Source organism: Camelina sativa, chromosome 12 (assembly GCF_030686135.1).
Source record: "Camelina sativa cultivar CO46 ecotype springtype chromosome 12, ASM3068613v1".
In the NCBI taxonomy this organism is placed as follows: domain Eukaryota; kingdom Viridiplantae; phylum Streptophyta; class Magnoliopsida; order Brassicales; family Brassicaceae; genus Camelina; species Camelina sativa.
In genome coordinates this window covers 37,603,614-37,627,480 of record NC_141891.1, presented here as the reverse complement: position 1 = coordinate 37,627,480, position 23,867 = coordinate 37,603,614, and the positions used below count along the sequence as shown (strand labels likewise).

General features: G+C 35.1%; 5 protein-coding genes across 9 annotated transcripts; 2 read left to right on the top strand and 3 right to left on the bottom strand.

The window, feature by feature from the left end:
* The first annotated feature begins 7,917 nt into the window (after positions 1–7,917).
* LOC104729975 (transcription factor GLABRA 3) lies at positions 7,918–12,370 on the top strand. 2 transcript variants are annotated; one of them, XM_087479764.1, is made up of 8 exons: positions 7,918–8,437; positions 8,575–8,709; positions 9,008–9,289; positions 9,836–9,932; positions 10,034–10,105; positions 10,550–11,386; positions 11,482–11,916; positions 11,999–12,370. In XM_087479764.1, coding segments are annotated over exons 1-8 (1,932 nt in total). In that variant the 5' UTR covers positions 7,918–8,435; the 3' UTR covers positions 12,071–12,370. The 2 variants fall into 2 exon arrangements, with proteins under 2 accessions (XP_087335890.1, XP_087335891.1); XM_087479765.1 differs by having other exon boundaries at positions 8,189–8,437; positions 10,034–10,244.
* A 392-nt stretch (positions 12,371–12,762) lies between these two features.
* LOC104729991 (uncharacterized) lies at positions 12,763–15,131 on the top strand. Its single transcript, XM_019236193.2, has one exon. It carries the CDS (start codon positions 13,317–13,319, stop codon positions 14,928–14,930), a length of 1,614 nt encoding a protein of 537 aa, XP_019091738.2. The 5' UTR covers positions 12,763–13,316; the 3' UTR covers positions 14,931–15,131.
* Positions 14,286–17,017, bottom strand: LOC104729983 (BTB/POZ domain with WD40/YVTN repeat-like protein). Its single transcript, XM_010449034.2, has 2 exons — positions 15,065–17,017; positions 14,286–14,934 (listed from the first exon to the last, which is right to left on the bottom strand). Exon 1 carries the CDS (start codon positions 16,623–16,625, stop codon positions 15,231–15,233), a length of 1,395 nt encoding a protein of 464 aa, XP_010447336.1. The 5' UTR covers positions 16,626–17,017; the 3' UTR covers positions 14,286–14,934; positions 15,065–15,230.
* Positions 17,018–18,317: 1,300 nt separating this feature from the next.
* Positions 18,318–20,724, bottom strand: LOC104730001 (ubiquitin-conjugating enzyme E2 4). The gene is made up of 6 exons (XM_010449057.3): positions 20,320–20,724; positions 20,133–20,212; positions 19,549–19,663; positions 19,407–19,459; positions 19,172–19,300; positions 18,318–18,685 (listed from the first exon to the last, which is right to left on the bottom strand). Exons 1-6 carry the CDS (start codon positions 20,361–20,363, stop codon positions 18,537–18,539), a joined length of 570 nt encoding a protein of 189 aa, XP_010447359.2. The 5' UTR covers positions 20,364–20,724; the 3' UTR covers positions 18,318–18,536.
* Positions 20,725–21,282: 558 nt separating this feature from the next.
* On the bottom strand, positions 21,283–23,693 carry LOC104730011 (putative E3 ubiquitin-protein ligase RHB1A). 4 transcript variants are annotated; one of them, XM_087478331.1, is made up of 5 exons: positions 23,527–23,693; positions 22,574–22,717; positions 21,964–22,393; positions 21,755–21,864; positions 21,283–21,618 (listed from the first exon to the last, which is right to left on the bottom strand). In XM_087478331.1, exons 2-5 carry the CDS (start codon positions 22,640–22,642, stop codon positions 21,589–21,591), a joined length of 639 nt encoding a protein of 212 aa, XP_087334457.1. In that variant the 5' UTR covers positions 22,643–22,717; positions 23,527–23,693; the 3' UTR covers positions 21,283–21,588. The 4 variants fall into 4 exon arrangements, with proteins under 4 accessions (XP_087334457.1, XP_087334455.1, XP_087334458.1 ...); XM_087478329.1 differs by having other exon boundaries at positions 22,568–22,717; positions 23,527–23,651; XM_087478332.1 differs by having other exon boundaries at positions 23,407–23,585.
* Between the last annotated feature and the right edge of the window lie 174 nt (positions 23,694–23,867).

The window sequence follows — 23,867 nt, the reverse complement described above, 5'->3', positions numbered from 1 at the left end:
TCTGCCTCGGGATCGATGTGGGATTGTCCTCAAGTAAAGTCGGCGATCGTTCTTATCCGGGCCGTCATTTATTGGGCTGTCCGTCTTAATTGGGCCTTCTAGGAGCTTGATCGGCCCGACAAGTAGGATTTAGCCGGTTTGCCTTCTTGGGTTTTTGGGTTGACTGTTTCGATAATGGGCATGCAGGAAAGCCTGTTAAGGCTGGGTGAAACCCATATCCAACAGTACGTATATGTATGAGGGACAAAGTCAATTGAATGAGACAATGACATGCATTATCTCCAATCCATGCACACACACACATATATTATATATACGTGAGAAATACGCATATAGGCGAGGAGACAAGTATATTTTGCTTTTCAACTAAAAGAGACAATTCATTTAGATTTTGTAAAATACAAGTAATCTAAAATACCATGACGTCGAAAGAATATATGTCCACCCACTAGTTATACCTGAACATATGTACGTACTGAAAAAAAAAAAATTGGTCGAGAAACTAATCCAAAAACTTAACGTAGAAATGATGAATTGGTTTCATTTTCTAATATAACAACCAAATCATCTAATCATCCCCATGATCCTAAACGGCTAAACAAAATCGAAAAGAGAAAATACCCAAAAAAAACAGAAGTAAACCGATTGAAAATTTGAAATATGTATTAAAGAGCCAAAATCCAAAATATAATAGCTAGTTTAAAAGAAAAGAAAAATACAAAATGAAAACTTAGTCAATATAAATTTCTCAAATTTCATAAATTAGCACATTGGAAACTAAATAATTTCAAATTTCATAAATACTTTAATTCGTTAGGATTGAGTATCTTAAATGAATTACGTGTTAAAGAAAATCTAATCTTGGTATAAGGACATTATGTTTTTGAATCTATTTTGTAGACTTACTTTATACATTGAATGTACATTTTTATAGTTATAAGTTGTAACTAGTGCTATTTGATGATCCAAATAATTGAGATTGGCTCGACCTGACACAGTTATTAATGCTAATTAAATTAGTGGACCATGAAAACTGTGGACTGTTCCATTCAATATTTTACTTTGCGAGTCTCTGTGAGTATAAGTTTATATATATTTAATATGTTCATCTCTCGATATTACTTCATTTTATATTTCTATATCGTATTACTAATTCTATGCTGATTGGGATGATAGCAATAGAAAACATGAAATTTGACTAATGCATATGCATGTCATTGAGTTAAAAGAAATTGAGGTATATAATTTTTCTGTTATCTAACCTGCCGTTCTCACATAACAAAAACAAAAACAAAACTGATTAGTTATTAGCTTAACATTGTTTACTACAATATCTTTTTTATCAAAATAGAAGATATTTAAGACTCTTAATTAAATACGAATTAAAAAAAAAACTAAAACTTAATTTATTATTTACTTAAACACAATTGACCTGTGTGACTTTAACCAAGCGTTACTAGCGAAACAGTTTTGGCGAGTGCTCAATAACCTTAAATCCTTGATTGCGCGTTTCTATAAAAATTGTTACTTTCAAACTAAATCAACTATAGAGTGTGGTATTGGATCAAAACCTTGATATGCATGGAAGAGTATCCTACATAGTCGTGATTTTCATAAGAAATGACTGCTTAAGGTGGTGGGTAACGGGCGTGATATCTTGGTATGGCAGGATAAGTGGATTCATGAGATCCATCCTCGAGCACCTTATAGATTTCAAACATTTTGTGATGTGAAGCTGAAAGTGGTTGATCTGAGAGATCCAGTTGGTGGTCAGAATGCGGCTAAAGTGAAGGAGTTGTTCCCTCTGGAGGATGTGAGGGCTATTTTAGCAATGAAGTTAGATGAGGACCAAGCAGACTGTTTCATTTGGCCATATTCGTTACCAAGAGCATATTCAGTTAAGAGTGGTTACTGGCTTGTGATTTCTCTTCCCACAGCACATGTGACGATGATGGTGGTGTTAAAGAAAACAAATGAGCTTAAAGCTAAAGTATGGAGATTAAATTTGGTGCCAAAAATTAAAACGTTTTTGTGGAGGATGTTGTCAGGAGCTTTGGCGATCTTAAATTGTTTGTCTTCACGAGGTCTAAGTGTGGATTCACAGTGTCAGATTTGTGGTTGTCAGGTTGAGACAATTGGGCACACACTGTTTGCTTTTCATGTAGCTCACCAAGCTTTTGCGTTGGCTAACATCCCTCCACCATTGGACAGTTTCCCTGAGAATGATATATAGAAGAATTGGGAGCATCTTTACAGAGTTATCCATGATCATTTGCTCCCTGAAGAGACAAGGTTGGCTATTCCTTGGGTGTTGTGGGCAGTGTGGAAATACATAAACAGACAAGATTGGCTATTCCTTGGGTGTTGTGGGCAGTGTGGAAATACATAAACAATTTTAATTTCCAAGACAAACAAGGTGATGTGAGGGAGATGGTTATGAAAGCACAACAAGATGCCCTGCTCTGGCGAGAGGCATAGCAGACCCTTGACAACATGGACTCAGCTTGGTGTAAGATGAATCCAAAGCTGGAGAAGAGATGGTGTAAACCATTGCCGGGAAGCTTAAAGTGTAATGTCGCTCTTTCTTGGATTAATAGTTCTTCTATGTTTGGAGGTGCATGGTTGGTCAGAGATGCGCAGGGGCAGGTGGTGTACCATGCTAGAGAAGGTTTTTGTCAAACAGATTCGGCTGTGAGAGCGGGTTTACAATGTCTTATGTGTACGTTGGAAGCGTTACAAAACATGCACATTGAGAGAATGGTAGTCGCTATTGATAGTCCTATGGTGGTGGAGGCTATTAATTGACCCCATGATTGTGGAACGACCCAACCCATTTTTTTGATATAATATTAAACTAATGATCACATACTCACTAACAACCTAACCACATTCAAACCAAACAGTGGAAATAACCAAACATTAAACCAATAAATGAAATAACCAAAACGAATAAATCAATAACATTTATCCAACAATACCAATAACATAAACCAAGTCATAAAACAATGAACCAGTAACCTAAACAACCATTTTAGACCACTACATTCCATTCTAGCAACCTAACAACAGCAAAGAACAAAACAACTAAGCCTCTAGAACATCATTCTCTTCATTGTCTTGATTCCACGATCACACTTTGTCTTTATCTGCACCACAAACACAAATTGAGATGCATGAGTATTGTCATAAACACTCAGTGAAGAAATCCTCTCATCTACTAGGCTATACCCACAAGCAATTGAGAATCTCCAACCAGCAAACAACAAATAACAAATAACTAATCAAACCAAGGAAAGCAAGTGTCAGCCGCCTACTGAAGGGTTTGTGTCAACCGACACCCTCCTGGTTTAGATCGACACGGCCACCTGGCTAAGATTGCATCGACCGAAACACGCCTTGTGTCGATAGATGTAGGAGCCTTGCATCAACCGACACACTTCTTGTATCGATTGATGCATGCTCGACATTTTCCGAAATTCCTAATTGTATTGATCGACACCTCCACATGGTATCAATCGATGCTCATAGGTTTCTCGCATCGTCCTCGCACTTACATCGATCGACACACCTCTTGCATCGATCGACGCAACTGCCGTGCATCGTTTTCCTCGAAGCTCCAAATCAGATCTCCGTTTCTAAATGCACCAAACTCGATCCAAAGCCACAAAGGAGTCTCACAAAGCCTCAAGTGCCACGAAAATACTCAAACAACTAAGGAATCAACTCGATCCGATGCCACAAAGGAGTCACACAAAGCCTCAAGTGCCACGAAAATACTCAAACAACCAAGGAATCAACCACACAACACATAAACACGAAAATCGGAGAATCTCAAACTTAGATAAGTCATGGTTTAAGTCATGGTTTATGTTTATGTTTGTGTTTATGTTTGTGTTTATTGATTGTGTTTATGTTTATGTTTATGTTTATAACAATCACTTGATAAGTCATGGTGGTTTATGTTTGTGTTTATGTTTTTATCTTGCTGTTTTGGTTTTAGTGTATGTTTTTTGTACTACGAAACTATGACCATTTTGGTTTATCAGACGACAAAAAAAAAACACACAATTTAATCAGTGACAAATAATATGCAATATACTAATGATCACAATCAATATGTAATTTTAATATATTGTTATTTATATTTTTTCATTAGTTATACCAAAATGATTAGCATGCATGTTATTACACTATTCAAAACAAATAGACTCAAACGAGAAGTATTAGTTCAATTTTGTTTTTATATATGCATGTGGTGTTATACAACAAAGTGATTGTCATTTTTTTCTGTCAAGTACTTATTTGATTCAAATACTTCAAAGGGAAACAAATTTACGTAGCACGAAATTAGCCAAAAATCTGCCTAAACCAGAAAAGTTAATCAGAACGTTAAGTTGTTCAACTGACCGCTGGATTTTTGCTTTGAATTGTGACATCATTCGGAATCTGCATGACAATAAAATTGGAGCGGAAGTATAGACCAGTACTATAAATTGTTATCTATAAAAAATTTAGAAAAAAAAATAAGTGGGGGAGGATCGATCTTCCCAACATGATTGTTTGAAATAAGAAAAACAAAACAATGCAGAGAGAAGATACATATACGAAGATTATATTGTATAAACTTATATGTAATATTTAAATAGGTGCAAATGGTAGATAAACGTAGGTATCTAAATTTTAGTTTAATACTGGATCGTCTAAGTATAATAATGCTTAAAAAGCAGGATAAAAACAAAAGAGGACAGGGGCTTAATAATACAATTAAGGTCTAATGTTCATTATGATTCTCATGGAGATGCAACAAGTATTAATGACAATTTAGGGAAATGACAAGTTTTTTTTATATAGTTGAAGGCTTAATTAACATATTCAGTGACAATAATGACTCTTGGTTTCTTCTTTATTAATTGTCTCATCAAACCAATAAGTATAAAAATGGTAATCAAGTATAATTTTTTGAATTCCCATCCAAATTCATGTGATTCTCTACCTCCTAATATCCGCTATGATATTTAAATCAAATCATAAAAAAAAAACTTATATTTACATTGTTTGACTTCCATTAACAAAGATTACTTCGACCAAATGAAATAATCAGTCATTTTTTTCTTGATTTGGTTTGGATAACTTCTATTATTTTGTTGATTGGTCCAATGACCTTGGACTCACATTCTGAAAGATTATAATTATATTAAGTCAATAATCCGGTGAAAAAAACTAATTAATGAGGTGGAACCACTAATCCATTATTTATATGTGCTTCCCTGTTAACTCAATTTAATTAGTATATCCAAATTAAAATGCCATTTTCAGCTATGCATATCAGCATATACCATTCACTTATATGATTAACATGTGTATTAATTAGGTTTATAATTTGATACAATCATGAGGATATAGAGATGTTACCAAATAGTAAATTCTTAAAATTTGTTAAACGCTATTCGGATGTTCTAGAAGAACCTAATTTATATGAATGATAAGAGATTGATATATATATATATATATACGTGATCTTTTTGTAGTATTATTTTTAGTACTTCTTCAAATTTAAGTATATATATATGCTTGTTTGTTATTTTTTTGCTCCTTTCACTAATTTATTATTATAAAGAAATGAAATGACATAAAAGTATTTTGCATATAAAAATCATCAATTAACATAGAAAAAAACAAATTATTTCGTTGTTCAACTTTGTGATTGCTTTTGGTTAGAAAATCGAAACGTCAAATATGGGTGGCCGCCTTTCAGACGTTTAGATGCCTAGAGGAGTAGTAGTAGACAATGCCACTTTATAAAACAATGTTGAATACTAAACATATAAGAGAGGATAGAGACCAGTTAATAGTAAATCAGTGTCATGCTTCCATTGTCAGATACCATAGCATTCAATCTCATCTTCTCGTATATGCCCAAAATTTATGATTTTAGTGGCCAGGTTTTTAACATTATTTCACTGTGCCGTCAATGTCATAATAATGTATATACTACTTAATTTCCCAAATCACAACTGTTATAGTAGCAAATAAATTAGAATGAGTCTTAAATTTATATATTGTCGTGTACATATTCACAAATTGTAAAACAATAAGCGATAATTTTGTATGCCCTAAAGCAATATTAATAAGCAGTCCACGGTAGTCCTGGGCGTTCGGGTATTCGGTTCGGTTCCGGATATATGCATTCGGTTCCGGGTAGTTCGGATATAGAGGTTTAGGATCCATTCGATTAATTTACTATTTCGGTTCGGGTTCGGTTCCACTTCGGTTATTTTCGGTTCGGTTTCGGATATCCAAAACAGTGTAATATATTTTAAAAAAATATTATTTAAATAAAACTTGATTATAATTTAACAAATATATCTAAAGACTTCCAAATATTTGGTTTATTTAAAATATTTTGGTATTTTGGTCAAAATAGTAAATATATATGATATTGGTGTGGTTTTTTGGTTTAATTTTATTACGTTATATATTTTAACATGTATTAATATGTCAAAACTTCAACTTGGTGCAGTGGCCACTTTGCACGGTCAAGTTTGCAGGGGACTCAAATTCAATTCTTGACTAAAACTTAATTTTTATATGAGTTCGGTTTGATTCGGATAACCGAATGGATATCGGTTCGGTTCGGTTGATAACCGATATCCATGGGTAATTGAAACACTATCCAATCGGTTATTATCTACTAACCATACTAGTCGACGGTCTTAAAAATTGTTACATATATTAATATATATTAATGGATAATATATTTATTGTCGAAACTAGTGTAATATGAAGTTATCATATATATGATATGCCGTAAACTACTGTTCTAAAAAAATATTTTGATTTTGTAGGGAACCAAACGTGTATTTTTTTTAATGTTTTTAACGTCAACGTCTCTCTCTTTTCTAGATGTCAGAAAAAGAAACTATTGGTCCATTTAGCAGGGGTTTATTAACTTTTTAAAAAATGTAGTTGCATAAATATTTAAAATTTGGTTTTAATATTAAAGAAATTCAAATATTATTATAAGTATATGACTATAGGGACTCGGGAGAATCAAAGTAGAAAATAACATTGTATAAAAAAAGAAAAAAGAAAAACAAATGTTAACAGATTTTAACGATGTGATTGCAAAAATTAAGATTGTCTCTGTCTGTATCGGGGGAATTCCTCGAGGCAAAACATTAATTTCGTGTCTTTCTTTGTGTTTCCCAATTTTAGTTAAGACTGTTCTTATAGTATATTTTAAGTTTTTTTCTTTCTTCCTAATACTTTTTATTTTATTTTTTACTACTAATTATCGATTGCTTTGACACCTAGTAAAAAGCAGTTGATTTGACAATTGTGTTTGTGTTATTTGCTAATCATATGCTCTGATTTAAGACATGACGATGATACTTGCTCTCGTTTTGTGTACTTTTAGAAAAATTATAACACGATGTTACTCACCGACAATAACAAACTTTATGCATTGAGTAATTGAGACACACACAAAAAAAAAAGGAATACAACATTTTGATCACTCAAATAGTAGAAAACCCAGTTGTGGTTTGCTATTTATTAGTACTATATTCAACACTTTATGAAATTATAGTCACCACACTAAACTAACCAGCAGGCCGTATAATCTTGTCATTTTGAAGTAAATTACATTGAGATGGTATGCTCATGCTAACAAGCCCATTCTTGTCAACATTGGTTTAAAGATTATAAAGTCAAAGAAACAATTTATTTTTGAGAAAAGCTGGGTGAAAAACTTCCGGAGGGACTCGAAACATGTTTCGATTGATGAGAGAGTATGTCTCCTGCCGAAAACTTATTTGTATGTCTCCTGCCGAAAAATGCTTATTTGGTAGATTGTTGAGATGTTTGGGCAGGGTACTAGCTAGGTATATATATGTCTATCAGTTCTATTCGAAATCTAGGAATGACCCCAACAATTATCATTTTACTTTATTTTCTATAACAAAAAAAATATCTGTTTTTCCCAAAAGATGAACTAATCTAACAACTTGAAGCTAAAAAGAGGAACAATCAATCAACTCCAAGATCGATACTTACCGTTTTGGTTATTTCCTTCTATTTTGTTCCTTTTTCTCATTAATCATTAATATTTTTTATTTTGTCATAAATGTCTGTGTTTTGTTCTGTACACACCTAAGATGATATAAGCAAAAGTAAAAATGGATTCGGAGTCTCGTAGACAGTTCTTCTAGTCTTTCGAGTTCAATCTCAAACAACAACAAAAGTAATATTCAAAACAATATTAAAAAAAAAAAAAAAAAAAAAAAAAAAGTATGGAGTGACCAAAGAAAAAGAAAAAACCTCAAACATTTCTCTGTACGTTTGTTGTCTTTTGCCGGCGAAAACGGAAACTGTTTCATGTAAATGACAAACACAATAAAATCCAATTCGTTTCCTCTTTGATACTTCAAAAAAAAATGTAAAGATCAGTTTCTTTTCTTTCTCTGTTAGGCTATCAATTTAATAAAGTATCTTATTCATTTCTAAATCAAGACAAAAAAGAAAGTCTGATTTTCTTTATTTTATCTTTTTGTGTGTGGTTTCATGGGGATCTAGGGATGAAGAAACAATGGCTACTGGACAAAACAGAACAAGTGTGCCAGAGAATCTGAAGAAACATCTCGCAGTTTCAGTTCGAAGCATTCAATGGAGTTATGGTATCTTTTGGTCTGTCTCTCCTTCTCAGTCTGGGTAAGTTTCATAATCATATTCCTCCAAAACTATAAGTTGGAGATTTTTTAACATATATTGATGAAAAATATTTTTTAAAAATCAGATAAAACTTATGGGTTTAATTCAAAACTGGTTTTTTTTTATTATAAAGATTTCTAGGTCTCTTGAAAATTTTGTTCTTTTTGTCTCTTTTTGAAGTTCTTGATTAGTTCAAGAAAATGTTCTGTTTTATCAAAACCCCCAAAAAAGAAAAAGTTTTGTTTTATTTTCCTGATTCGATTTTTTTGTTGTGGTTTGTTTTGTTTTGATTCAAAAGAGTATTAGAATGGGGAGATGGATATTACAATGGAGATATCAAAACGAGGAAGACGATTCAAGCCTCGGAGATCAAAGCTGATCAGCTTGGTTTAAGGAGGAGCGAGCAGCTTAGCGAGCTTTACGAGTCTCTCTCCGTAGCTGAATCTTCTTCCTCCGGCGCCGCCACTGGATCTCAGGTCACTAGAAGAGCTTCCGCCGCCGCTCTCTCGCCGGAAGATCTCGCCGACACCGAGTGGTACTTCTTGGTTTGTATGTCTTTCGTCTTCAACATCGGTGAAGGGTAAACACGTCTTTTCCCCTAAATCAGCATATATTGACATTTATTATATGTCGTGTTCGGATTTGATCTTCGCCAGTTTTTAAACAAAATGACAAAACACACTTTTAATACTCGTAGGTCCAGGTATTTCGACTTTTATGGTTCAGTTTAGGTTTGTTGGAGGATTTCAGGTTTTTGCAGGAAAAAAAAAAAGTATGAGCTAGAACCACTATTTTAGTTTCTGTTTGGTTTTGGATTAAGAGAAAAACAAGAAGTTAAAACATGATTAATTTTAAAGAACAATAATTATACTGTATGTGTTTACGTATGTTTAACTCTAGTCTAAACAAATTTTGATTTATTTGGTTTAATTCCAGTAAGTTACTGTTTGGTTTGAGTTTAGTCTAAAAAGTTTGTTACTGTCCGGATTCATATAAATTCGTATAATTTTGGTTATTCTGTACACACCTATCTATTAAACATTATGAAAATGTTAGGATAGAAAATACGGATCAAGCATAGAACTGATTTACGTCTTTTTAAATTAATCTGTTGTTGTTGTTGAAGAATGCCCGGAAGGACGTTTGCGAACGGTGAACCGATATGGTTGTGCAACGCTCATATGGCGGATAGTAAAGTCTTTAGCCGCTCCCTTCTGGCAAAAGTAAGTGGCCCTAGCTAGTATTATTATTAATGTACTTGCTACTTAACTTTTCTGATTGAAAACGCTAAACTAGTACCCTTTTTTTTTTCTTTTGTCTTTAGAGTGCTTCGGTTAAGACAGTGGTTTGCTTCCCCTTTCTTGGAGGAGTCGTTGAGATCGGTACCACAGAACATGTAAGCCAATATTTATGTTTTTTTTCTCGAATGTTTGAAATAATTACAAAATTACCACAAAGTATTTTAATATATCGAATAGTAACACATAATAAAGCTTAACATTTTGGGAGTCTCGTACCGGTATAAGATTTCCACGGTGTGATTACGATGTGTCATACAAATCGTTGAATTTTTTTTTTTTTTTTACGTTAAGTCTTAAGTCTTTGTTTTTATCCTACTTTATATGGTTTATGAAGTGGAGAAAACTTACTCAAAATCAGTCTATCTTTTTTAAAAAAAAAATAATCATATGGTTTAGCAACTAAAACCGAATAAATTAAAGATCAACTGGTTCATCCATTTTTTTTTAAATGAATTAAATTATATTCAAACAAATTTATTCAACTTAATATTTTCAATTTATTTAGTTTTAAGCAAACATTTGGTGTGTTTCACTTGTAGATTACAGAAGACATGAACGTAATACAATGCGTGAAGACATCGTTCCTCGAAGCCCCTGATCCTTACGCTACTATATTACCAACAAGATCCGATTATCACATCGACAACGTTCTCGTTCAGCAACATATTCTAGGCGACGAGATTTACGCGCCTATGTTCGGCACGGATCCTTTCCCGACGGCTTCTCCGAGCAGAACTACCAACGGTTTCGAACCGGAATATGAACAAGTAGCAGAAGATCATGATTCGTTCATGACCGAAAGAATCACCGGAGGAGCTTCTCAGGTGCAAAGCTGGCAGCTCATGGACGACGAGCTTAGCAACTGCGTTCACCAGTCGCTTAATTCTAGCGATTGCGTCTCTCAAACGTTTGTTGAAGGTGCGGCTGGACGGATTTCTTACGGTGCAAGAAAGAGTAGGGTTCAAAGACTAGGGCAAATCCAAGAGCAGCAGAGAAATGTAAAGACTTTGTCATTTGATCCCAAAAACGACGACGTTCATTACCAGAGTGTGATCTCAACGATTTTTAAGACCAACCATCAGTTAATTCTCGGACCGCAGTTTCGAAACTGTGATAAGCAGTCAAGCTTCACGAGGTGGAAGAAATCGTCTTCATCATCATCAGGAACCGCCACGGTCGCAGCACCATCACAAGGAATGCTAAAGAAGATTATTTTCGAGGTTCCACGAGTGCACCAGAAAGAGAAGTTATTGTTGGACTCACCAGATGCGAGAGGTGATGAAACCGCGAACCACGCAGTTTTGGAGAAGAAACGGCGCGAGAAACTTAACGAACGGTTCGTGATCTTGAGATCAATCATTCCTTCAGTCAACAAGGTATATATATACATCTATCTGATTCTTCAAAATTTCAAAAATGCATGTATATATATAGCGAGGAAACTAATCTTAAGGTCTAACATTTTCGATAGATCGACAAAGTATCGATTCTTGACGAGACGATAGAGTATCTTCAAGAACTCGAGAGACGGGTTCAAGAACTGGAATCTTGCAAAGAATCAACCGATACAGATACGCGTGGGACGATGACGATGAAGAGGAAGAAACCATGCGATGCAGGAGAAAGAACATCAGCTAATTGCACAAACAATGAAACCGGAAATGGGAAGAAGGTTTCGGTTAACAATGTTGGTGAAGCCGAGCCAGCAGACACTGGTTTTACTGGTTTGACTGATAACTTGAGGATCGGTTCGTTTGGTAATGAGGTGGTCATTGAGCTTAGATGTGCTTGGAGAGAAGGTGTATTGCTTGAGATAATGGATGTGATAAGTGATCTCAACTTGGATTCTCATTCGGTTCAATCCTCGACCGGAGACGGTTTACTCTGCTTAACCGTCAACTGCAAGGTATACACTCTAACCTGATTTTTTATCAACCGGTATTTGGTTAACCTGAATACACATATCATTGAAATGTTTTGGTTTTCAGCACAAGGGGTCAAAAATAGCGACACCGGGAATGATCAAAGAGGCTCTTCAAAGGGTTGCATGGATTTGTTGAAGACTACTTGGTTTGAATTAGGAAAGGCTCCCCGGTTTGGTTTTCTAGTCTTTCGATTAATCTAACCGGGTTTTAGGAATTCGTGTAAAAAGACCTTAATTATTTTGTGATGTCGCTTAACGTAGGTGAAGAAGAGGAAAAACAAAACCAAAAACTACGAGTGTTTTCTTTTTGAGGGTAGATTATTTTAATTTAGCGATGAATTAAAAATTAGTAGTAGCTAGTTTAGTTAATTTTTAAAGCTATTTTTGTAGTTAATCACATTTTGAATATTCTTATGGTATTTTTTTTTTCTAAGCACAAGATTATAATGTGACGCTGCGGAAAAAAAACATAAATGTGAATGAAATTAGTGGTCAAAAGATTCTACGTATCTTTTAACAATTTAAGGAAAAACAGGTAAAAGTTTATGATAAGAAAACCCAGATTAATTTCCCTAACTGGCTCATACTATTTTATTAAATAAAATTGAAAATCAACAAAACTAAATGCTGTATCTTACTTTTACAAATTTAAAAGCGTTGACCAAATTACTTTCTAGTTTTACCTATCTAATAAGGTTTTTTTTTTTAAAATGTTTTAACTTTAAATCCTAAACCTCGAATCTTACTGTTCCAACTTCGACGATGAATCCTAAATTACTAAGAAAAGTGATAAAAATGATTACTAAGAAAAAAAATCCAAACTGGAATGTTAAGATATTATTATTTAAGAAGTTAGAACCAAAATTAATTGACTACAATAATATTTTCATTGAAAAAATATATCCCAAAGCAAATATATACATACCTCTTACGGAAAATATTTTTTCAGACAAAAACATAACTTCTTTCCTTTTGAACTGCAAAACCGAAAACATAAATTCAAAGATTTTACATGTCTGTGTAGTGTGCATACAAAGTGAGAGATCAGGAAAAGAGAGAGACGGTGAAGCAGCTTCTGGCCTGAAAATTTCTTCTCTCCGGTAAGTAACTTGCATTTACATGTTTATTCTTAGATTGTCCTACTTCTTTTGTGCCCGACCCTATAGAAGAGTCTTTAACACAATTTAAGGTTAAGGTCCATTTTGAAACATTAACCCTTGTATCCCTTTTCGTTTTAATCAGGTCTCTAAATTTTGGCATATGAATCTGTAGTCCTTTTAGATCCATTACAACAGACTTTGTGTTGTTTTATAATTATCCCTGTTTTTTTTTTAACTTGCAGCTGTCTGAACAAGTTTGAAAGAAAGTTGCAATCTCTAAGAATGGGAGATGAGCCAAGATTTAGTGAGAAATGGGATTTCAGAAGGAAAGAAAACGACTTTGAAGATTCTTCAAGTGATGAACCAGATTCAAACTCGACCCAGGATCCTATTATTCATAATCCAAATGTTCTTCTTGATTCGAGTCAGATCGATAATGGACCAAAAACAGTGACTAGAGAAGAACCTGTGAAAGCACGGAAGAGGAGAAGCAAGAAAGATGAGAGTAAACCTGAGAAACCTAAGCAAGTACGAAGACGGAAACCGAAAACTGTTTCTGCAGAGGAGAATAAGAAGAAAGAAGAAACGGGAACTGTTCCTGCAGAGGAGAATAAGAAGAAAGAAGAAATAGGGACGGGGATGGATGGTGTGGGAATGTTTATGGAGACATTGCTTGATGACCTTACGGCTTCTAGAGAACGTTTAATGGATTGGGTGAAGACTGAATTGTATGGAGCATCGGATGAAAATATTGCATCTCGGCCGCCTTTGAAGAAGCGAGGGGTTGCTGCCGTAGCAGCGCAGAGACCAGTGAAGAAGAGGATGACGAAGAAGAAGAAGGACGAGGAGGAGAAGATGAAGAAGAAGGAAGAGGAAGAGAAGATGAAGAAGAAAGAAGAAGAGGAGAAGGAGAATGAAAAGCAGAGAAAACCAAGCGAGCGCAGTCAAGAGATGAACACACCTGAAGAGAAAAATTCAGAGATTGCTCTTAACGGTCGTGATCTTTATTGTATTCCTAGACCATTGGATGGATTTTTAGAGGGCGGTCAAGGGATGTACACACCTACAGAGAAAACTCCAGAGATTGCACAAAACGGTGGAGATTATGGTTCTAATGCTCGACTGTTGGATAGGTTTCTTAAGGGCGGTCAAGGTGGTTTAGGAAGAAACTACTTTCAGCAACTACAAGAAGATGAAGAAGCGCTTGTCACGCAAACAGAGATGGAGAATTCGAAAAACGAGACCGTGAAGAGTCAGAAGAGCATTGTTTTGGCCATTCAAGCTCCAAATCTGAGTAAGAAACAAAAGAAGACAAGTGAAGCTAAAACCAACAAGAACAGATCATCAGTGGTGGAGAGAACAGGACAAGAAACGCAGACAGATCATAACTTTGGGACACGCTTTGCGTCACAACTGTCTTCATCATCATCGTTGCAGAGTTTTCCGGTATCTTCTTCCTTGTTTCCAAAACTTTCTTCACAATCGTTGCTGCCAAGTTTTCCAGTCCCTTCTTCATTGTTTCCTTTTTCAAGCCAAGGGATCACTACACTAGCAAGCAACACCAACTTTGAACTGAGACACCCAGTAGCTCAGGCTCCTGATCTCTCTGAATTTCAGACAGGAGTACAAGGATTTGAGAATTCTATGTTTCACAACAATGGCTACTTTTCTGGTTTTCCAGCAGCTTTCCAGCCTCATTTGCTAGCCGGCGGTTACAATTTTCCACAACAACTGAATTCTGCGACTTCTTCACAGCAGAGAGAAGATAACAATATGTTCGGAGGTCTGAGGATGGCAGGTGGAGCCATAAGATATTCTGGTAACAGAGTTCCCGAAGCCGAAGTTGGAAACTGTATTAACGGCTTCTCTGAATACAGAACTAGCTCTGGTAGATAAATGCCTGTTCCAGAGACAACAGCAACAATGAATAATCTATTTGCTCCTTGATTAGATCGAAATATTTGAGCAGAAAAAAGTAGATTGAAAAATTGGATTGTCTTCAAATAAAATAAAAATGTTTTTGTCCTCACATAGATGTGTCTTCTGTAACAAACCGTTTGAACTCGAAAGGTGTTTCCACAATTTCATTCTTTCCCAAGCATGATCATTTGCTTCTCTCTCCAGGTAATTTTATAAGCACCTGTTCAATTCTAACCAACTAGTGATCATCTCAAACCAGAGCTTGGTACTTGCTCATTATATCGATATTCCACGACTAGGACTTTGCCAAACTTCAATCGACTGGTGATCCTTTCGGGTAACAAACATTCTACTTCCTCCAAACGCCAATCCGGTAATCTTGTTTTCTCCTGAATCCGCTAATTTCCCAAATGAATTTTTCCTAAAAACCCTCCCTTCCGGTACATCCCGGCTTGCATTCCCTACCAAACCCGTGATCACTTCAGACCAAAGCTCGATCCCACTTCCTTTACTACAAAACACATGATTGCCATAGCTCTCAAGCTTACACCCAAGTCCTTCTCTTCTTTCATTCAAGCTTCTCTTTCTCTCTTCCCCAAGACAAACCCATGGATCCTTAGCTCCTAAACTCCTCAAATCAGCGTAGAAAACTTCCCCTGAAGCCACACCGACCTTGAAAACCGCAGAGAGATTATCGGAGACAGTAACATCAGAGAAACAATCATGTGCCTCCTTAATCTCCCAAACCATATTCCTTGACCTAACATCCCAAAACCTTATGTGGCCATTGACACCAGATGGACTAGTATGAGAACCAGAAACCATCAACAAGTTACAACTCTCAACCCATCTCAACTTAGTCGATGGAATTGCAGAATCAATGCCAGCACCATAAATCTCACAATGATCAATCTCAGAGACAGGCAACAAAGTAGAGAGATCATACACCATAATCGAATTCGAGTTCCTTCTGCTAGATTCAAAGCTAGTAAACAAAAACTCAGTGGAAGAACCTATGGCTTGAACCGTAGAGCTAGACCTAGTCACGTTTTCCCAATTAAGAGTCGTACGGACGAATCCGCCGTTTTCGAGATCGATGATTTGCAAACCTGGGAAATCGGTGGCTCCGGCGGCTAAAACTCCCGGAGATATCTCAAGAAGAGAATCAACCGCGGAGAAGTTAGTCAACACAGTCGATTTTTGCCTCAACGACCAATCGAAGGAAGTGATTTTGCTACCGTGCGCCACGTGGAGACCTCCGCCGTTAACCGACGGCGAGATCGAAGACGGAGAATCTCGACCGTTCAATTGAAGAATCCTAGATCTACGGAGATCAAACGGCTCGAACTGCGACGGATTCGAGAGTGAATCGATTAAGAAAGACTCGATACCGTAGTATCTAGATTCGTGGATGAGATCTCGAACATCGAAGGAGCGTGATGATGATGATGATCTCGCAGGTAAGTTTCCAGTACGGAGGATGTAGAGAAGAACGGAGAACAAATCGGGATCTCGATCGACGAAACGAGGAGTTGAGTCAGTGACGACGAGTCGAGATAGAAGAGAATCGGTGCCGGCTAAGGTTAACGTTTGTTTCGTCGTTTGGAAGATTCGGCCTCCGACGTTGATGGATACAACGTTCGATTCATGAGCGATCGTCGAAAAATTCATCAGAGCAGCAAATCACAACACCTTCTTCGCTTGTTTTTTTTTTTTTTTTGGCAGAGTAAACAGAGAAGAGTTTAATTTGTACACCAAAACAACAATTAAAACATATATATAAAACCATAAATAAACCAAGTTTATATATGTAGTTAAAAAAATTATGAAGATCTAATCTTAATAAGTCTACATAATATATAGTAAATCTAACATGTATCTAAAATATGTGTTTATCTATCTCCTAAAAGAAAAAGGAGATAGACTAATTTAAATGAGAATTGATGATAGACTAATTTTCATTATGGTTTCTAAACTCCAAACTTATTGATCTCTCTCTCTCTCTCTCTCTCTCTCTCTCTCTCTGTGGTTGAAAAGTAAATATTAATTAGGACGATGGTATCTTCGTTCTGGTCCTGGAAGGAAACGCTTCTAATGTTTTTTCCAATACTCTTCGGCATACTCGCCCTCCTCATAAGTATCATCTGGCAAATTTGCATCAAGTTATTCAAGTGTATTCAACCTCCTACGGAACCAGCTCTTGAGACTCACCAAAATCCTCCACTGTCTCAGCCTCAACAAGACATTGAGACCGGACATCTAAGGCCGCCTCAGTCTCAACAACAAGACATCAAAACCGGATATACGAGTTGGATCAAGGAAGTAAAGTTTAAAGATATCATCAAAGAAGATGGATTTGGTGATAAGATTTGTTGTTCAATTTGTCTTGAAGAGTTTGAAGATGGCCATGCGATTGTTCGCATAAACAAGTGTAGACATGTTTTTCATCGTTTTTGTATTGTTTCTTGGCTGAAGCAGAACCGAAGCTGCCCGAATTGTCGATGTTTTTGACTAGGGCTGGGTTTTATTTTTTTTTAAATATGATTTGATCCCATTATAGTTCGATTTATTTCATAACTGTGTTAGTTTCCGAATTTAATAGTAGCAAACTATACGAAAACACTTAGTTTTGATTTATTTTGGATGCTTTTAAATCTTATGGAAGATCTTCTTTTAAGTGGTTACGCTAGCACAGTTTTGCTAGAAAACTAACTGCGGATGAGATCATCACAAAGAGCCCTTGGAGCTCCTTCATACGTAATACGTTGACTTTGAAGAGCACCTGAAACATGATACTGATGAAATTTAAGTGCATAACTAGAGAATTCAAGACTAATTCCAAAATATGGTACTAAATATTGCATGCTTTGAAGAATTTTAATTACAATTGGAAAAATATATAACTTCGAGTGACAAATACAAGATCCAATTAAACATGGTTCTAATACATCATTTAATTTAATTAATTTCTTTAGAATTTTATTAACATAAAACGATTTTGGTATATTTATCTTCCTACCTAGGGTAAAGGTTATCATCTTTGAGAATTAAAAACAAAGCCATATAGTAAGACTTGTTCGACATCTTGCAAAGAGAAATTTAGTAAATGTTTCTTTTGGTTTGAAGGAGCCAAAATGTGACACATGGACCACATATCACATAATGTTGCAAAAATGTGACTCACGAACCATTTAACAATCTAGATCAAAATATAAAGGTAGGTACAGTATAATATATTACCATTGATATGGATTTGTATCATGCCTATCTATGTAAAATCTAAACTTTGTTTCAAATAGTAGTAGTAATTAGTAAACGATGTTAGAGAAAAGAAAATAGAATAAAAGCCTACATAAAAATAAATTATCGAATCAATAACCGGTCTAAACCGGAAAACCCCACTTATTTGAAATTGAAAAGACTAACAATTCGGTCGGTCTAATAATGTACACAAACGTCCGGTCCGATAAATTAAACAGGTCCAACAAAGCACAAAGGGAGAAATAGATTTCACAGTTCTCAGTTATAAGCATAAATCATTCATGATCATATACATAGAACAAGCTCCCTACCAAAGCCGATTCAGGGATCTGGTTTGCCTGCAATAGCAACATCATCATCATCATCATCTTCATCTTCGTCATCTGAGCCGAAGTCCTCTTCACTTAGTTCTTCATCGCTAGACTTATCTTCTGAACCTTCCCCTGGCTTTGCATACTTCTCACAGTATTCTGAAACCGCAATACCCAACAAAGATGAGCAAAATAACCCATCAAAATTTCCTTAAAATTGTCCCCAAAATACCTCAACCACAACATAATCAAGAACTTGTAAAACGCCTAAACATATACAATGATATCATTATTCACCTCATTACTTAAATGCTCCTAAACTTTGAAATGATCAGAAACTTTATCTTATCATGAAATTGTAATGAGTAAATCATCGTATAATCACTTGCACATCGTTAACAATTCATATAAATCAAACAAAAGCTATAATTCATGAGAACAAATAAGCACGAATGAATGAGAGGAACATTCATCGTTAAGAATGGTAATCTCAAGCACGCACACATTAAGAACAGGTTCAAGATACTAACAATTCTCAGTATCCTAAAATCTTTATACCTCACATCACGCAAATGAAAAAAACAACTTCAAGAAACTAACAGATATTTCATATCTCTTAACACACCAGAATCTGATTAGACCTACCTTTAACTCGCTGTTCATAAGCAGGACGATCACGCATCATCAATGCAGCAGCTTCTCCGTTCAATGGATCTGATGGGTTTGGATATAACAGAAGCTGGGGAAGAAATGTCTCAAACACATTCACAAGGTCTGAATCAAAAAAAAAGAAACCCAAAAACATAAGGTTAAATCAAAACTTCAAAACAACAACAATCATTTTTATTTCAAAATCAACCACATTTGAAATGGCACTTACCGAACATAGGACTCCAAGTTTGGTTAATCACATCTAAACAAACAGAACCCGACCTGCGATAACAAAACACACCAAAGATAAAAAAGATACAGAGGACAGATACTAAAGGTTCCAATAAATAATGCAAAACATTAAAACTCACAGTTCATCAACATTGGGGTGATAAATTTTAGTGATGAAACCAACAGATGGAGATTTGTAAGGATAAGCATCTGGAAGCTCAACTCTTATCTTCCACACACCTCCTTGATAGAGACCTATCATATCAACAAACACATAAAACCCACAAATAAGAACAGAACAAAAAAGCATTTCTTTACAACTTAACACCAGAAGCATCCCAAGCGCCTAACTAATCCCGGAGGCCGGAGGTGAGTAAAGTAATTATAGCAAAAGCAAGTAACCAACACACAGTGTGTTAACACAGTAGAATCAAACCAGGGCAGAAGCAAGTTTTCAAACCTTAGATCCGAATCCACCATGCGACCAACACACGAATTTTACAGAAAAAATGAACAAAATCTAAAAAAGAAACCATGAATAATTGCAAAAACCCTATATCAATCATTTCATAAGTGTAATCATCAGAATCAGAAAATCAAAAAACAGTAAAGTTAACACACACAGAAGTGTGTCTGATTAAGAAGACTAAGACAATCAAACGAAACTTCAATAAAAACAAAAACATAGTTGTGTTTTGTGTTTTGTCAAAATTGTAAATCTTACTGTCTTTGGGACCATTGAATTCAACATAGAACTCTTGCATGCCATCGTTGATCGTCTCCACTTTATAATCGCTCATCATCCTGTTAAACAAGATCAAATCAATCCAAAGCCCAAAATCATCAATAAGAAACCGACATTAGAAAAAAAAAAAATCAAAATTACAAAAAAAAAAAAAAAGAGTGATTACAGTTTCATCATATCCATTTCTCTGCGTTTGCTTGGTGAAGACATTTTTTTTCTTTCCTCTGAGTTTTCTGGGTTTTTTATTTTATTTCTTCTTCCGGATTCGAGTGGAGATGATGAAGAAGAAGAAAAATGTGTGAGAGAAAAAGGAAAGATTTTTGTTTTATTTCTTTATTAAATTCTCTTTTTTTCTTTCTTCTTTCGATGATGGAGAGAGTGAATCGAAGAGACCGTATCTCTTCAATATATATATATATATATACAGTATATGAATCTTACCTCAGTAAATTTTGTTATCTTTTTTTGCTTTTTTTAATTACTTTCTCCCTAAGTTTTTCTTTTTAATTACTTTCTCCCAAAGTTAGATTTCACATTTTGTTTCTATAGAAAAAAATCACTTCACTTTTATAAAAATGTATGGATTTTAAATAATAATAAAAAATTCAATTATTCATAGTCTAACAGTATTAAATTACATTTAAAGCGGTGACACAATTGAACGTAAAGTAGACGCTTTTACGCCACGTTGAACTTGTTGGTGTTGTTCGACCAAAAAAATGGTTTGGGTGGACATGTCCGATCACATTTAGAATAGACTATAATAACTACTCAACTATTTTAGCTCTGACAATGTTATTTATTAGTACAACATAATGTTGTCAAACAAATCAAATAGACTAATAGTGCGTCTACACGTAATGGTATCATTTACTAGATAAAGTCTCCTTGATTTTGACTTACTGATGTAATTAAAGAGATGTACCACACGTATTCAACAAGTGAGACTAGTGAACATACAAACTTTCGAAAACATAAAATGAAATAAAAAGAGAATGAACAACAGAACAAGGCACTAAACTAAAATCCGAACCCTAAATATGCATAATAATAAACTCAATTTCAGTTTGATTAATATTTTTCTCAAACCCAAGAAAAAAATGAATCAAACCCAAATTGAAAACCCAGCTTTAAACAAAGAACAGAACATCTAGCAGATTTTTTTTTTTTTCTTTTTCATTTCTGTCTTTTTTTTTTTGTATTCACATAAGTGAATCTAAAACACAAACTCTAATTCTTAGGTCTCTCCTTTCGTAGACGACTTGAAACGTCTGTACAAACATATGTATAATCAACATCACTGATATGTTTTTGTAAATTCAACTATTAGTGTATTCTTACCAAACGTTTTTTTTTTTCCTTCTTTTAAGTTTTCTTCTCCTTTTCACCAGTTTCTTTGTTCCGGTACCTTCTAAGCTCCGGTACTTGCGTGTTGCTAGTCGAGAGGAGAGTCAAATATCATTTCCTGCAGACCAAAACGGATCCTCTCAGACAAATCCCCCGGATGTATAACAAATATGTAAACAAGTAGAATTGGGAGTACTCATTATGGTTTACTAGAGAATAGAGTTTTCCGGAATACACCAAAGAAAATAATGTACCGTATTGCAGACAGGGCAAGTTTCACTTCTCTCCATCCATTCTAGAATGCATGCAAGGTGAAAATGGTGATCACATTTGGCTAGAAGTTTTGGGTTCTGGATATCATATTCTGAATCAAAAACGAAGACAAGATTATAATATGAAAACCATTCGCAGTCATATAAGGTACGTTGTCTTTCAGATGTGGGAAAATCAAAAAAGTTCTTACCTTCCAAACATATGGGACAGTCCTCCTCTTCCTCTATTGGAACAAAGACGGCTTTTGATAGCTTGGGGTCTATATCTTCAGCAGATTCAAGATCAATCTCTGTTTGGATTTTGCTATCCATTTCTTTATGTGAGCAAGTAGTTGGAATCCCGAGGGTAATACCATCGACTGTTTCTTGAGCAGGCTCGGTATTAGCAGGTTCCACTGAAACCTCTCTTATATCAACACAAGCAGCCTGTTCACCATTTGCTGGTGTATGAGGAATTCCAATAGCCACATCGAAAGGGATAGGCGCTGGCGGTGGTATATAAGCATCAGGAGATGATGTCTCTAAGTTTGTGTCTACTACTACAACACCAGTAGAGATTGCAGAGGAAGTCCTGTTATGAGCAGAAGATAAAGGCACACGCTCTTCTGTTGCCCTCGGGTACTGCAAATACAAGTCATAAAAAGAAATTCAATCTTACAGTGGAAAACTCAATCCCCATATGCATCTCTAAGCTATATGAATCCGAGACAGAACAAGATTGATTGATTTGCAGAACAACACACACACACAAAAAAAAGAAGTAGCAAATGAATAAGGAAGTGGGAGAAGCATCACACTAACGTAGTAGTACGGAGGTCCAAGATCTACATCAGCTCTTCGTGAAGAAGAGCAACAACAGCAACCTCCCATCTCTTCTTCTTTTTTTTCTTTTCTGTTTTTTCTATCAGAAACTACAAAAACCGAAGACTCTCCATCTATGCTAACCTACAAGAAATGTGAAGCAACAAGAAACAGAATTACATTTTCGAATTCCATAAAAGAGTAACAGTGAGTATCCATCACATATATGCAAGAAACTGAAACAAGTTTTTATCGTTTTCGATATCAGTTTAAGCTGTCTATATACACAAGCAAAGCCTGATCAGTGACAATAACTAAATGAGAGCAGAACACTTGAATCACTCCAAAATACAGCTACTCAACAAGTCCAAATCTACTCTTAATAATCAAAGATAGAAAAACACCAAAAAGAACCTCTTCGCAAAACCAATTGAAAATCGAAACAACAGAGTTTGTTATAAAGCCTAAGGAGCATCTCTAAAATCAGGGAGAAAGCCAAAATTCACAATCTCTTTTAGCACATCTTTACACACAACTAGAGTGAATTCTAAATACTAACATGACCCAAAGCTACAAAAAAAAAAAACAATTCTACTCGGAATTCAACTCCAACACAAACAAGAAACCCAAAACAAAACAAAAAAAAACCCAAAAGCTTCATAGAGAGAGAGAGAGAGAGCAAGCTAATCCGTAAAACCCTAAACCGAAACTCCATAAACATGAGAATTCTCAGAATCTAGCATAAACACAGCGGGAAAAAAAATAGTAAAAACCCATAAAAATTAACAAAAATAGAATAAAAAATCAAGCTCATAGTAAAAGCAAAAAAAAACCTAAAGAACAACGATCACTAAGAAAGATCAAAACACCCAAACAAGAATCGCGATCATCTTCTCGAGATTGAATACAGAGAAGCGGAATTGAAAATCTCAAAATCAAAAAGAGAATTTTACTTTTTCTTTTCTCGGGAGAAGCTCTTTTGTTTTGTCTTCGTCCTCTCTCTTTCTTTCTCTCTCTGCTTCTGTGCTTTTGCGGTGCTGTTTATCGTGCGCTCTATCAAAAACGACTTTACTAAGAAAAATACAAGACTCTTCACACTGACAATATAATATATAAATGATAACTTACCTAATTTAATTATTAATATTACTATATACTAATTTTTCCATAACAAAAACGGTAATATTCCTCTTCACCCCACGGTAAAATATTACCAATCAAATATTTGATCTTGCTATAAAAATACTTTATTTACATTATTACATAATAGTCAAGACAAACATTTTTTAGTAGA